Genomic DNA, 16300 nt, shown 5'->3' with positions numbered 1-16300 from the left:
TCGCTGAAATTTACAAAATATTTTTAATGTCCTGAGGTACTTTCCAAAATGTAAGTGGACCTCAGTGCGCAAGGATCTTAATTTAGTCCGATCGCGCAACCGCAGCGCGCCGGGCACTGACTGTCGCATTGCTTTGAGAGCGTCTTTAGGATGTCTTAACTGCTCCCACTTGCTTCCTTTGAAGGCATGATTAGTGTTGATGCAATCCTCAGAGTAACGAGAATGTGTACTCAAGAACACGTGGTCAGTGACAGCTATTACTGCATTTGCACTGTACTATCTTTTTGTGATTCAGGCTGTGTTGGTATTGAATTCAGAAAAGTCCACAGCAGAGAAAGATAACCATTACATGGAGGTGAGTTCGACCATAACATTTCTTTGATGTGTCATACTAGTTTCAACCAGCATTTGATGAGTATACAGAATTATCGTGACATTTATGCTGTACCACTTTCTCTTTCCATCCATAATAGAACACGTGTTTTATCATCTACTACCTGTTTGAAATGTGTGTGAAGATATTCGCCTTGGGCTGGAAAGGGTACCTTTCCTTCAGGAACAATATCTTCGATGGATTCCTCACCGTCCTGCTGCTGGTAAATTAATGGCACAATCTTCCACAACCTGTCACTGTTAATGTTGAGTGTAATGCATTTATTATAATCATCTAGTTCAGGGGTGGCAAACCCGCGGCTTGCGAGCCGCATGCGGCCCTTTGCCTGGTTTCATGCGGGTCTTTTATGTTCATATCAACATTTGTGTTTGTGTTTTTTTTTGTGCGTGTGGCTTCGCCTGTGTTCAATATGGTATTTCCGTCAAACACGAGGTGAAATCCCGCGGAGTAGGGGCAAACCCATTCGAGGAAACAAATAGTGTCAACTATTTTAAAAAGGGACTGAATTTTGCAAGCGCAAGTTGGACACTTTGAAAAGTCAAGCAGAAAAACAGGTATAGTTTTTCCCAAAAATTACAAAGCACTCAGAGACTTGCATCGCATCAACTGGCTTGGAACATTGCACGGGCTAAAAAGCCATAGAATGAAGGGGAGTTTGTTAAAAAATGCCTCAGTGACGGTGTTGAAATCTTGTCTCCTGAAAAGGACAAACTAAAACGAACGGTATCAGACATCCAAAAAAAAGAATTGCTTTGAGTAGCAACAACGGAATACAAGCCAGATTTGAAGATGGTTGTTCAAGGCAAGGAATGCACTAAGCAACATACATAGTAAGTGAATAAACACTATTGCCAATTATTATGTTTTTGTTTGTGGACTTTGTTGAATTGAGAGTTTGTGTGTGAGACAGTGCACACAATGTGTCATGATTCGTCCCCGGTCACGTCCATGTGTCATTGTTTTGTCCGTCTGTGTGCTCATGTCCGTGGATCATGTGTGCTTCTGTCATGTCTTGTCCTCAGTTTTGCTAGGCACGCGCGTTTGTGTGTGCGTTTGTGTGTGTGTGTGTGTGGGGGGGGTCATGTGTGCTTATGCGTATGATGTCGCTCTTCTTTGCGATGACAGTAAAAAATGTGTCTCTTAGTCTCTGACTGGTTGGCCACCCTTGATCTAGTGGTATTTACAATGGGTATCAAAAGTGTCCGTGCGTGTGCGTGCGTGCGCGCGTGTGTTTGGCCAGTGGCGGTTCTTCAGTGTATTACGCCCTGGGCGAGTTTCCATCACTTCGGCAGCTGCAGGTCAGATTTATGAAAGATGTTTATAATTATGAGGCGAAATCACATAAAACGGCAAACATTCGGACTAAATACATCATCTTGAAGAATGAGTGAAAGAATATATCTAAAAGTAATAAAGAAATCAAAAGCGCAACACGGTGACGGATATCTGAAAATCAGAGCAGAGCTTTTACAAACACCTGGTGACAGAGGTGAGGAAACGGGAAACACTTCCTTAAAATTGGCCTTAAAGCCTTTCAAAGTTAACATTCGTCGCAAACAGGTGGTGCATAAATGTCCTTGAGCATCCTGCATTGTTTGAAAATGAGAATGGTCGCTAGTTTCAATCCCTGCTATTTGTAGAAATGATTTTCAAAATGTTTTTTTTTTTTACAACAAACTCCCCTTCATTTTCAGTGGGAACAGTGTTGTTAGTCTCCCTTTTTTTGCTAGTGCATCATAGTCTGGAGTAAAATGTGTTGTGGCAATTCTTAGGATAGAGCCTAGGTTTTGGTCCGTTAACCTGGATCTGTGACGGGCTTTGTTGATGTTCACGTGGCTGAACGTTTGCTCACACACGTCGGTCGAGCCAAATTGTCCACTCTTTTAAACACACACTTTTAAACACACCTTTCTATTCCTTGGGCCAATCGTTTTAATGGAAGGATTCCAGGGGAAGGTTTGTGGGTGGCTTTAGCGTAAAACTGTATCTGAAAGCTCAGCGCGCAAACTACGAGAATGTTGACGTCACAGCCCACACTCGAAATTCGGCACTGATAGAAATAGAGCGCGGAGTGCGCCAGGTCCATATTACTGAGTACCGTTTTTTTCCGTGTATAGTGCGCCCCCATGTATAGTACGCACCCCTAAAAATGGCATGCTGATGCTGGAAAAAAGCTTGTACCCATGTATAATACGCACCCAATTTTTATGACGAGGGGCAAGTTTTGGTTTCCAAGGGTGTTTTTATTCCTCTTCAACGTCTCTCCCATACAGAGCCGCCTCTTTCCCGTGCGCGGTGGTGCGTTTACGGGCAGTCGGAGAAATCAACGCCAACAAAAAAAATTACATCCAGCCTAGTTAAGACCATACCAAAGACTATGAAAATGGGACCCATTGCCTCCCTGCGTGTGTGACGATCATTGGGACTTAAAAAAAAAAAAAAAAAATTTAAAAAAAAAAATTAAAAAATTTTTTGTACCCATGTATAATGCGCACCCCAGATTTTAGGACAATAAATTAGTTAAATTTTGCGCACTATACACGGAAAAAAACGGTATGTACACGCACTTGTTAGTGCGCACCGAGTTTTCTGACAGTGCTCCCGGGAGTAAATGCGTGGGCGGGCGTTTCCCAATCTCCTGGGGAAACGCAATCATTGCAGGGAAAATGACAAAAGACATTTTTAATAATACAATCTATTCAGGTTTGGCAGGCCGGATTAAACGGCCCAGTGGGCCTAATGTGGCCCGCGGGCCGTAGTTTGTAGTAGTTCTATGCGCCAAAATATTTTTAAAAAGCCCCTGTAAATGCAACTGTGAAGGAGTGCACGACACAGAAACAGATGGCCATTAACAGTAGACACCATCAGGGAGAAACTCCCGGGCAGGGTTTAAATACAGAAGTTAACAAGAGGGAGTAGGTGACAGTCATTACAGTGATTACGGTAGCTGGGGGAAAGTTGCTGGTTGGGTGACATGTGGCATGGGCACGTGACAAAAGCATTCAATAATTTGGGCAAAAGCATAATGTACATAAAAAAAAACGTTTTTTTAATTTAACACGTACCAAGTGTGGGAATTGACACTCGTAATAATCATATCCAAGACACACACTTCTTACATGCACACAATCTGTTAGTTTGAACACAAAATGTATTGCCTGCTTTTTGAGATCTTAGTATATCATTCCCTCTGTGTTCTAACAGGATGTCTCTTTTATTTAGTTTGATTAATTTATTTTGCTGTATTTGTCACTAAATCTTTCTTTTTTTCTATCATTAGGTCCTGCAGATAACTATTTATGTCACCTACGGGCTTACTCACTCACATATGTAAGTTTTATTTAATTTTTAATGTTAGACTGATTATAATCCCTCAAGGCGAGGGCGAGGGCAAGGGCAAGGGCAAGGGCAAGGGCAAGGGCAAGGGCAAGGGCAAGGGCAAGGGCAAGAGCAAGGGCAAGGGCACGGCACGGCAAGGCAAGGCATCAAAGAAAACCATCAAAAAAGAAAACTAACATCAAGGTACAGTTAAAAACATTAAAAACAGTTGATTAAAATTAAAATCAGTGCAGTATAAGTTAAGGTAAAATCAGCAATAGGCCGCAGCAAACAAAGGAGTCTTCAGTTCTGAGGACAGTTGAGAGTTGCAGCAGACCTGCATGTCTCTGGGAGTTTGTTCCAAATATTTGGAGCATAGAAGCTGAACGCTGCTTCTCCCTGTTTGGTTCTGACTCTGAGAACAGAGAGCAGACCTGTGCCAGATCTGAGAGGTCTGGATGGTTCGTAAGAGATCAGCAGGTCAGAAATACAGGACTGTCTCAGAAAATTAGAATATTGTGCTGAAGTTTTTTATTTTCTGTAATGCAATTAAAAAAACAAAAATGTCTTACATTCTGGATTCATTACAAATCAACTGAAATATTGCAAGCCTTTTATTATTTTAATAAAAACTCAAAAATCCTATCTCAAAAAACTTGAATATTTCCTCAGACTAAGTAAAAAAAAAGATTCACTGTATTTTTCGGACTAAAAGTCTCTCCGGAATATACGTCGCATCAGCCATAAAATGCACAATAAAGTGAAAAAAAACATATATAAGTCGCTCTGGAGTACAAGTCGCATTTTGGGGCAAATTTATTCGACAAAATCCAACACCAAGAACAGACATGAACGAGCAACAACAGGCTAAACGATACGGTATGCTAATGTGACATAAACACAAGCAAGAAGCTGATAACAGGCCTGATGTAACAATAACAGTTATTCAAATAACTATAATATAAGTAACATCTTTATCAAACCATCTGTGTCACTCCAAATCATTAAAGCCAAGAGTTGGTCCTCCTTCATGTAAACAAGTCTGACGTCAGCGGTGCGTTGCAGTTCAAATGTTTCTATAGGCCCATATAACAATATATAAACTATTTATGAAATAACAATAATATAAACAACAAATGTATCGAACCGGCCGTGTCACTCCAAATCAATAAATCCATCAGAATATTCGTCTTCCGTGTCACTTGAGAAAAAAACAAAACAAAACACAGCTGTTGACGCCGGAAAGGCTACGTGCGCCGTGGACGTCAGACTAGATACATCAAATAAATGTAATATAAACAACAATTTTATCGAACCATCCGTGTCACTCCAAATCAATAAATTTATCAGAATCTTCGTCTTCCGTGTCACTTGAAGAAGAAGAAAAGAAAAACAGCTGTTGACACCGGAAAGACTACGTGCACCGCTGACGTCAGACTAGATACCGTAATTTCCCATGTATAATACGCCCCCATGCATAATACGCACCCTAAAAATGGCATGTCGATGGTGGAAAAAAGCCTGTACCCATGTATAATACGCACCCAAATTTTGACTCTTACTTACGTAAGTCCGTAAACGTAAAATTATTTCAGAAAAAAGATCATCTTTGGGAACAACCGGATGTTATTCTGCCGGTCAGTATCACTGCGCATGCGCTAGCAAACTCGATAGTGAAGAAATGTTTCGGATTTGTGTAGGATTTGTGACAGTAAACGAGCAGGTGATCGAGCAAGCGTCTGATATGAGAGCATTGTGTTCGTATGGAGCGTGTTTGAAGTGAACAGCAGAGAAGAAAGGAACAAGGCAAAGTGTTGTGAAATAAAATATTACCTGTAATATGCATTTAGGTAGAGAACTGAACTCTCGCTCTTTATATAGCTGACGTGTCTACGCATACTGTAATGGAGGTCTCCGTATGATATCCGGTCTGCGATGGAGATTAAAAAACAAACAATCTTTGACAATAACACACCATCAAGGATTGCACCATCGCATCAAACGATGTGTCGTCAATTATGAATTTTACTGACTAAGTGTGATGGGCAGGATGGCTGAATGCGATGCACAATTGACAACAAACAAGAAGAAAGGTGATTTCAAGTTTTATTTCGAGGGAGATTTTCTTCAAAAACTGTTGTACCCATGCATAATGCGCACCCCAGATTTTAGAACAATAAATTAGTTAAATTTTGCACATTATGCATGGAAAATCACGGTATCTCAAATAAGTGTAATATGAACAACAATTTTAACAAACCATCCGTGTCACTCCAAATCATTAAATCCACCGTATTATTCATCCTCTGTGTCAAAAAAAACAAACAAAAAAAAACAGCTGTCGATTCCGGACCTACGTGCGCCGCTGATGTCAGCCTTGTTGTCAGTTGGCGGCTCCAATTATTCCACAGATCTATGTATGTATATAACTATATTGTAGCGTTACCAAAGTACCAGGCAAGACGTGGGTTTGGTAACCGGCTCTTTATTTCACAAATCAAGAGCTCAACATGTGAGCCAACACGCAAGCGCCCTGGATCGCTCTTCCCCCCCCCCCCCTGCTGCCTTCACAGCCTTCCTAGAAAATCGGAAACTACTGAAGTCTGACAACATACACGTTACTACTCTAAATAAACTATATATCAAATGACTATAACATAAATAGCAAGTCTATCGAATAATCTGTGTCACTCCAAATCATTAAATCTCCCGACTTCGGAAGTCAGTGAATGGAACTCATTCTGTCAGGCTCCAATTATTCCACAGCCATAGTGCGCCCTCACGCGGTTTAAAGTGAAAATAACACGTGAAGTGATCAACTATCCTAGTAAGTAAGTAAAGTGTTAAAGATCAAGTAAGAATTTGTGAAAAAATTCACATAAGTCGCTCCTGAGTACAAGTCGCCCCCCACCCAAATTCGGGAAAAAAACGCGACTTATAGTCCGAAAAATACGGTGTAACAGCAAAACAAAATCAAACATTTGAAAATGTTCATTAATGCAATCAATACTTGGTTGGGAATCCTTTTGCACGGATTACTGCATCAATGCGGCGTGGCATGGAGGCAATCAGCCTTTGGCATTGCTGAGGTGTTATGGATGCCCAGGATGCTTCAATAGCAGCCTTTAGCTCATTTGCATTGTTGGGTCAGGTGTCTTTCAGCTTCTTCTTCACAACACCCCGCAAATTCTTTATGGGGTTCAGGTCAGGGGAATTGACAGGCCAATCGAGGACAGTAATGCCATGGTCAGTACACATTTACTGGTGGTTTTGGCACTGTGGGCAGGTGCCAGATCATGCAAATCATCATCTCCATAGAGCTTTTCAGCAGACGGAAGTATATAATTCTCTAAAATCTATTGGTACACAGCTGCATTTACTCTGGACTGGAAACACAGTGGACCAACACCAGCAGCTGACATGGCTCCCCAAACCATCACTGACTGTGGGAACTTCACACTGGATTTCAAGCAACTTGGATTTTGCTCCTCTCCAGCCTTTCTCCAGATTCTGGCGCCTTGACTTCCAAATGAAATACAAAACTTGCTTTCATCTGAAAAGAGGACTTTGGACCACTCTGCAACTGTCCAGTGCTTCTTTTCCATAGCCCAAGTCAGACGCTTCTTCCGTTGTCTTGAGTTCAGAAGTGGCTTGACCATGGGAATACGGCTATTGTTGCCCATTTCCCGGACACGTCTGTGAACAGTGGCAGTCCACTGTCTTTGAAGCTCCCCCAAATTCTGGAAGCGACTCTTCTTCACAATGCTGTTAAGGCTGTGGTAATCTTTCTTGGTTGTGCACCGTTACCTGCCACATTTCCCCCAGACTTTCTGTCGATGTGCTTTGAAACTGCAGTCTGTGAACAGCTTGCTCTTTGAGAAATTTACTTTTGTGTCTTACCCTCCTGATGGAGGGTGTCAATGATGGTCCTCTGGACAGCAGTCAGATCAGCAGTCTTCCCCATGCTTGTTATTTAGTTTACTGAACCAAGCTGAGTGTTTTTCAAGGTTCAGGAAACCCTTGCAGGTGTTTCGAGTTAATTAGACGATTCAAGTGATTCGTTGAATACCCTACCAGTATACTTTTTCATGATATTGGGGTCTTGTTCCCTCTACGTTATACGACATAACTTTCTTCACCCAGTCGTTCTCGTCCTTCCTCACTACATGTCCGTACCATCGCAGTCTGTCTCTCCTCACCACATCCACTATAGCCTCCACTCCCATCTTCTTTCTCAGCTCTGCACTGGTATTTTCCTCCCTCATTGACACACCACACATCCATCTGATCATCCTCATTTCTCTGTTTAGTTTGTCTTCGTGTTCTGTTTTCAGGGCTGCGTAGACTTGGCCTCTCATCTTCAGGGATGGGGCCTTAGATGTTAAGAAGGGCATGAGTTCCCTGAATTTCTTCCACCCGCTTCTCACCCTTGTGGTCACTGCTAGGTCCACCCCCCCATCAGCGTTGAGCATGTCTCCAAGGTAGCAGAAACTGTCCACCACCTCGTACATCTCCCCATCTACCACGAGCCCCTCTTGCTCAGCTGGGTCTGCTTGGGCGATTTCTCCCCTGCACCGCTTGGATTGGAAGGTCTCACTTGCAGGTAGTAGGCTGCCTTTTACTCCGCTGCATCTTCGGTGTACCCATCTCTGACGACCCCTGCACCGGATAGAGTTAGCTTGCACTCCCTTCCCGCAAACTCCACATGGCCAGGCTCCTGACTGCGATATCACTCCAAGGCCAGCACCACCGACCATGACCTTTGATTTTGCCGCATTCACCTTCATTCTTTTAACTTCCAGGCATGTCTTCCAGGCCGATAGCTTCCTAGCTAGGTCTTCTAGACTGTGAGCCATCAATACCAGGTCATCCGCGTAGAGCAGCTCCCATGGTAGTCCACCCCTCACTTCCCTCAATACCACATCCATCACGATAGCAAACAGTAATGGGCTGAGCACTGATCCCTGGTGCACCCCTACCCTTACTTCAAACCCATTACTGTTGCCAACTCCTGTTCTAACAGCTGTGCAGGCTCTGCAGTAGAGAGCCATCACAGCCTTAACCAGTCCCTCTTCCACGCCCGACTTCCTTGGGGCCCACCTCACCACCTCCCTTGGCACCCTGTCGAACGCTTTTTCCAGGTCAACAAAAGTGAAGTACGTCATCCTCTTCTCAAAGTCAAAGTCAAAAGTAAAAGTCTGCTTTATTGTCAATTTCTTCACATGCCAAGACACACAAAGAAATCGAAATAACGTTCCCACTATCCCACGGTGACAAGACATTACACAATATACAGACAAGTAAACAACACAAAAAAATAAAAACAAGAAGGCACAAACAATGAATAAATAAGAGTGATGAATAAATAATAAATAAACAAATAACACAATAAATAAGAGGAGCAAAAATGGAGCAAGTGTGCACACAGCAGATAGTCAGAATATAGCGCAAAATTACAGGACGCTACGCAGAAGGGGGGAGAGAGTTCAGGATCCTAACAGCCTGGAGAATGAAGCTGTTGGTGGGTCTGGTGGTGCGGGAGCGCAGGCTCCTGTACCTCTTCCCAGAGGGCAGAAGATCAAACAAAGAGTGAGCGGGGTGACTCACATCACTCACAATCGTGGTCGCCTTGCGGGTGAGATGGGAGGTGTAAATGTCCTTCAGGGAGGGGAGAGAGAGGGAGGAAGCACCAATAATCTTACCAGCCGTGTTCACTATGCGCTGGAGGGCCTTCATGTTGTATTCAGTGCAGCTACCACCCCAGACAGCAATACAACTGGAGAGGACGCTCTCAATGGTGCCATGGTAGAATGTAGTCATGACGGCCACAGGAGCACTTGCTCGCCTGAGTTTCCGCAGGAAGTACAGGCGGCGCTGAGCTTTCTTGGCCAGTGATGCGGTGTTGGCGGACCAGGAGAGGTCGTCACTGATGTGCACCACCAGGAATCTGGTGCTTCTCACTCTCTCCACCACAGCACCGTCGATGGTCAGCGCCAGGTGTTGGGTGTGACCCTTCCGGAAGTCAACAACAATTTTCTTGGTCTTGTTGACGTTCAGCAGGAGGTTGTCCCTGCACCACACGGTCAGAAGGTCAACATCCAACCTGTACTGAGTCTCGTCGCCCTTGGTGATGAGACCCACCAGAGTCGTGTCGTCAGCAAACTTCACTATGCGGTTGTCGCTGTAGGTTGCAGTGCAGTCATGCGTCAGCAGGGTGAAGAGCAGCGGACTGAGCACGCAGCCTTGGGGGGCCCCTGTGCTCAGCGGCTGGCTCCTGGTGTTTCTCTTGCATCTGTTGGATGACAAAAATTGCGTCTGTTGTACCTTTACCAGGCATGAAGCCATACTACATCTCGTCCACCTCTACCTGTGACCTCACCCTCTCTAATAGCTTCATTCCATGCTCCAGCAGCTTTATGGCCCTGTATGACCCGCATGCGAGTGGGTCCCCCTTCCCTTTGATTAGAGGCACCAGGATGCTTCTTGTCCAGTCCTCCGGAAAGTGCCCCTCAGCGATGACACTGTTACACAGGTCAGTCATCCACTGCACACCGACGTCTCCCGCTGCCGTTAGCATCTCTGCCACCACTCCAGATGGTCCAGCTGCCTTTCCATCCTTCATGGCCTTCATGGCTTTCCCCACTTCTGTTTATGAGTGATGGGAGAACGGCGTTTAAATCCACGCTGATAGCCTCTAAGCAATCTGACCATGATGTAATCTATTGTGCTCTTGCAGCCACCCGAACTGTATGTTCCTAATCTGGCTTCATCCTTCTTGAAAAGCGTGTTGCACAGCACCAGCTCCAGTGCGTTGCCGAACTCCAGGATCCTCTCTCCCTCTGCGTTCCACATGCCATACCCCTGTCCCCCATGTACCCCCTCAAAGCCATCTGAGTCCCTCCCCACGTGTCCATTCAGATCACCTCCCAGAATTATAACCTCATTCTGGGGGATCCCTGACAGCACCATGATGGCCTTGTCCCAGAACGCATCCTTCTCGTCCTGACTTCTGCCAACTTGAGGGGCATAGATTGAAATTACGTTTGGCAGGCGCTTCCCAACGATCAACTTCACAAAGATGATCCGCTCATTTACCCTGCTAATGCTTGGCACTTGATCTATCCACTTTTCAGTGATAAGTACTCCAACACCACCAGTCCCTTCGTTGCAGCCTTGCCAGAAGAACTTGTACCTTCTGCCGATTGCACCCAGCATCCTTGCACTTCCACCCTTCCATCTCGACTCCTGGACACAGCAGACATCCACCCTTCTCCTGTGTAGAGCCTCAACCACCTCCCCCGATCGGTGCGACATGCTGCCAATTTTCCATGTAGCCACCCTAACACGTGCCTCCTGCCCCTCTCTATTCCGGTTCAGGCCTCCCCGCCTGAGGGCCGGCATATAATCTACCTGCGGTTTGGCCTCCTTTTCCATCATTCTTTTTGTCGTAGGCTGATGAAAATGCCCACGGAGTACTTAAGGCTGTACCCCCCCTCTCCTGTGTTTGTCTAGCCATACTGAGAATATTTTTGGAGCAAAACCTTTTACGGTCGTATGCCCTTCCTGACACCAACCCAAGGGGAAATTGATTTTCTGTAGGGGTTGACTCCCTTAGCCCATTCCTCTCCCGAGGAGCCCACTGGGCAGTGGTACTATTTAACCCATAGTTGGGGGCTGGTTCGTGGGCACCAGGGCGTGTCCACACACCGGTGTGCCTGCGTGCCGCACGTCTAGTGGCCAAACCTCCTCCGAGTCCTTTGTAGTTTAGCCTGGGTCCGTGTTGTACCCAGTTACCATGTGTCGCCGCGTGGAGGCACTACATAGGGCTTGCTGTTAGAGAGGCTATGTACTAGCAGGGAGAGACTTACGCACTCGGCTCTCCCGTTCGCATACTGCTAGCCAGCGGTGAGGGTTGACAGTGAGAAGTGACATGCACTGGGCACTCCACCAACACACTAGACGCATCACAACAACCCGACTTGGTCTTATGAAGTCAGACACACCCTTAAGATGTATGCCATAATCAGCAATATTAAAATAACAAAAGCATTGCAATATTTCAGTTGATGTGTAATGAATCCAGAATGTATGACATTTTTGTTGCATTACAGAAAATAAAGAACTTCATCCCAATATTCAAATTTTTTGAGACAGTCCTGTATACTTAGGTCCTAGACCAGGGGTGTAAAATATTTAAAAAATATATTTTAAAAGTGAAGACAATTTGCAATTCTAGTAATGACACGAATTTGATGCACAATTTGTCTTCGCGGGTCACATAAAATGATGTGGCGGGCCGTATCTGGCCCCCGGGCCTTGAGTTTGACACCTGTGTCCTAGACCATTCAGAGCCTTATAAACCAATAGAGGTATTTTTAAATGAATTCTTTGGCAGACAGAAAGCCAGTGTAAGGACCTCAGAACTGGAGTGGTATGATCAATTTATCTTGTTTTAGTGAGAACTCGAGCGGCAGCATTCTGAATCTGCTGCAGCTGTCTGATTGATTTTTTAGAAAGGCCTGTAAAAACCCCGTTGCAATAATCAAGTTTACTAAAAACAAAAGCATGGACAAGCTTTTCCAAGTCTTGCTGAGACATAAGGCCTTTAATCCTTGATATGTTCTTCAGGTGGTAGTAGGCTGACTTTGTAATAGTTTTAATGTGACTGTTAAAATTCAAGTCTGAGTCCATAACTACACCAAGATTTCTAGCTTGGTTTGTGGGCTTTAACATCACTGAGTGAAGCTGAGTGGTGACTTTTAATCGTTCATCTTTGGCTAAAAAAAAAAAAAAATACTTGAGTTTTCTCTTGATTGGCGAAAGTTCTGGCACATCCAGTCATTAAGTTGTTCAATGCATTTAATCAGTGTTCGTATGGGATTATAATCTCCTGGTCATATGGTGATATAAATTTGTCCATCCATCTTCTTCCGCTTTTTCGGGGTTGGGTTGCGGGGCCAGCAGCTTTAGGAGGGACTCCCAGACTTCCCTCTCCCCAGCCACTTCATCCAGCTCATCCCGGGGGGTCCCAACATGTTCCCAGGCCAGCTAAGAGGCATAGTCTCTCCAGCGCGTCCTGGGTTGTCCACGGGGTCTCTTACCGTTGGGACATGCCCGGAACACCTCCCCAGGGAGGCGACCAGGAGGGATCCTGATGAGATGCCCGAGCCACCTCATCTAGCTCCTCTCAACGTGGAGGAGCAGCGGCTCTACTCCGAGTCTCTCCCGGATGACCGAGCTTCTCACCTATCTCTAAGGGAGAGCCCGGACACCCTGCGGAGGAAACTCATTTCGGCCGCTTGTATCCTGGATCTCGTTCTTTCGGTCACAACCCATAGCTCATGACCATAGGTGAGGGTAGGAGCATAGATTGACCGTTAAATTGAGAGCCTTGCCTTTTGGCTCAGCTCTCGCTTCACCACGACAGACCGGTACAGAGTCCACATTACTGCCGACGCTGCACCGATCCGCCTGTTTTATCTCGCGCTCCATCCTGCCCTCACTCGTGAACAAGACCCCAAGATACTTGAACTCCATTTGGGGCAGGATTTCATCCCCGATCCGGGGATGATCCGGGGGCATTCCACCCTTTTCCGACCACGCCTCTTTACAGCCTCTTTAACTACAGAGACTTAACAGAAGTTGATGTGATTTTTTTTTTAATCATCTGGTTCACTCTTTACAGTGTCAATTGAATTTTTTTAAAGTTAGGAGGAATTTGATGACTATTAGAGGTACATTAGAGGTGTCAAAGAGTACAGCTCTGTAAACAAACTGCGTGTGTTTCTCCATGTGTCGCGACAGGAGCCCATCCTCTCAGGGAATGTTTTCTCTGCAGGAGATGGTTCGATTTGTTAACATGCTGATTGTCTTCCGCTTTCTGCGCATCATACCAGATATTAAGGTAGGTATCAGTTGGGGGGTGGGACATGCCAAACACCTCACCAGTGAAAATTTGTATTTATTGTATATAGTGCTCTTCATCAGTGATCCCCAACCTTTTTAGCGCTACGAACCGCTTTATTGTCAGACAATATTTTCACAAACCAGTGTTAGATGATCTTTTTTTTTTCTCAAAGAGAACTTCTAAAAAACATTCTAGAATACATTATTCTAATCAAAAGCCAAAAGCATCAATAAATCAAATAATCACAACTGTACATTGTTTTTAGACATTTTATTAGCAGAAATCCTCCATTTGAACTACAATCCCATTTCTGTAAAACAAACCAACCACAATTTGGAACGTCACTGTACTGTTCTTCCAGCCAATCATACAGTGTGACGTCTTCAAAAGTGATCTGAACACCAAGGGGATAAATGCAACAAAATAAAATGATACGACCAGCATAAAAACAATGGTATTGTGGTGCCAAAGGAAAGGACACGCAAGAACTGTGCCGTAAAAGACTACTGAACATACTCTTAAAACGAGGGGAAAAGGAAGAACAACATAAGTGCATTACCATATGGACCACATTCTCAACACACCAGTAAATATTTTTATGTATAAAAGCCACGGAGATTCGGTGATGGTGTGGGGGTATAGTCACCTGACTTGTGTGCTGGCAGCAGGGGATTGATTTCTGCTCAGTGATAGTGTGCATGTTGGTATGACAGTTTTTTTGTCTCTGTGCCCTGCGACTTGCTGGCAAACAGTTCAGTGTGTAGTCTGCCTTTCAGGTGGGGCACTGACATCCGCCTCACATTTCAGAGGTGCATGTTTAGATTCTGCCCTTCTGTGGAGTTTGCATGTTCTGCCTGCGTGGGTTTTGCTCAGGGTGCGCCAGTTTCCTCCAAACATTCCAAAAACATGCATCGTAGGCCGATTGACCACTTCAAATTGTCCGTAGGAGTAATTGTGAGTGTAAATAGTTTATCTATTGTGCCCACAATAGGCTGGCAATCAGTTCAGGGTGTTCCCCGCCTAACGCCCAATGACTACTGGCATAGGCTACACCAGGGGTGTCAAACTCATTTTTGTCGCGGACCGCATCGTAATCGTAGTTTTCTTCGGAGGGACATTATGACTGTCAACGTCATACATGATACAGTATAGGCTACACAACAAACAAGTTTTGAAATCAGAGACGAGTAAAAACTGTTCAAATATTTTTAAAAGATGCATGGTAATAGAAACTGAGCAATATCTCTATTTTTTAAAAGTGAAGACAATTTGCAATTTTAGTATTGATACATGAAGTCGATGCAGAATTTGTCTCTCCGGGCCATATAAAATGATGTGGCGGGCCGTATCTGGCCCCCGGGCCTTGACTTTGACAACTATGGGCTACACCATCCCCTTGACCCGTCGTGAGGATTACCAGTTGGGAAGATGATGAAGATGGAACCAGGGAGCACCACTCTCAAATTTTGACCTATTGTATATAATGACAATGAAAGCAATACTGGTTCTTGTTCTTATGGTTGTTTGTCAAGAGTTTTTTTCTTTTTAACTTAAGACAATTCTAAATTGTTGCTTTAAGCTTTTTTAGTAAATATGTTGTATGTGATTAATTAACCAATACAAAAGTCTCATGTATTGTTTAACAAAGTAGTTATTTTCCATGCACTTACACAAGTGTTTTGTTCTACAGTTAATGGCTTTAGTTGCAAGTACTTTGCTGGACCTGGTGAAAAACCTCAGAGCCTTTGCAGGGATACTGGTGGTGAGTTAAACAAGATTAATCCATTATCTTTTCATCTTTTCCATTATCCATAATTTTTAGAAGACAAATGTTAATAAGTATTTATGACTAAAACCATACTCAGCAGAATGTGTTGCTGTTTAGTTTTGTGTAAAACAAAGACAAGATTTCCCATGTGCTGTACTTATTGTTTGTGCTGACCAAAATGGTTTCAGATGCGTCTCATTATAATCAGATTATTTACAAAGCCTCTAATGAATTGGATGTTATTCATCACAGTCATAACCAGTGTTCCCTCTAAACTGCGCAGCTGCGCAATTGCGCACTGCTCGCGAAGTCTCTGCGCACAAGAAACTCCATGCTGCACACAAAATAAAATTCAGCATACACTAATTGCTCAGTATCTAATGTTAGACGTAATCTAATCTACCAATGACTTTCTTTCTGTGCCTTTCTATAGTGCAAATCAGTGATTGACCAGCCAATGTTATATGGTTCACTTACGCTACATAGCCAATCATAGCATTGACAGTGCCTGAAAATGTGTCCTACCCATCCGTCCCGTGCAGGTTTGCTAGCTAACAACACTGCGGCGAAGTCAAGAGATGCAAATGCTAAATTAGCTAACCCCTTATCATGGCAAAACGAACGAGCAGTGACGCATCCACTCGTCAAGCCAAAGTACTGTAAATAAGAGATGCCGCGGTTCTTTTATACGATGGAATGGTTGTCGGAGTGTGTGAAAATAAAAGAACAAACGGTGAAGCTGGGTGTGATTTTCTCTTTTTTGAGTGAGAATGGTCTACTATGCAAAACATGCAGTCAAGCCAAAGTGGCGGGCGAGTTTACAGAGGGAAAAATATGGACTGAATGGAAGTTTGGCAACCTCAAGCGTCACATTTAGCAGAAATGACATTTGAAAGCTGTTGGAATTGTACAA

At 44.2% G+C, this 16300-nt stretch overlaps 1 protein-coding gene across 11 annotated transcripts in view; it reads left to right on the top strand.

Moving 5' to 3' along the window:
* tpcn2 (two pore segment channel 2) overlaps positions 1–16300 on the top strand; it is a 140879-nt gene that overhangs the window by 95116 nt on the left and 29463 nt on the right. For all 11 annotated transcript variants that reach the window (XR_009714163.1, XM_061276393.1, XM_061276391.1 and 8 more), the window contains 5 exons: positions 296–355; positions 474–596; positions 3675–3724; positions 13517–13616; positions 15310–15381. Coding sequence is in view for 10 of the 11 variants with exons in the window: in XM_061276393.1 (XP_061132377.1) it covers positions 296–355; positions 474–596; positions 3675–3724; positions 13517–13616; positions 15310–15381 (405 nt within the window). In the remaining variant the exon portion in view is untranslated. The remainder of the gene's footprint in view (positions 1–295; positions 356–473; positions 597–3674; positions 3725–13516; positions 13617–15309; positions 15382–16300) is intronic.

Source organism: Syngnathus typhle, linkage group LG4 (genome assembly GCF_033458585.1).
Source record: "Syngnathus typhle isolate RoL2023-S1 ecotype Sweden linkage group LG4, RoL_Styp_1.0, whole genome shotgun sequence".
Lineage (NCBI taxonomy): Eukaryota > Metazoa > Chordata > Actinopteri > Syngnathiformes > Syngnathidae > Syngnathus > Syngnathus typhle.
Note: the sequence above shows the minus strand (reverse complement) of the source record. Positions and strands in the feature narration are given on the sequence as shown.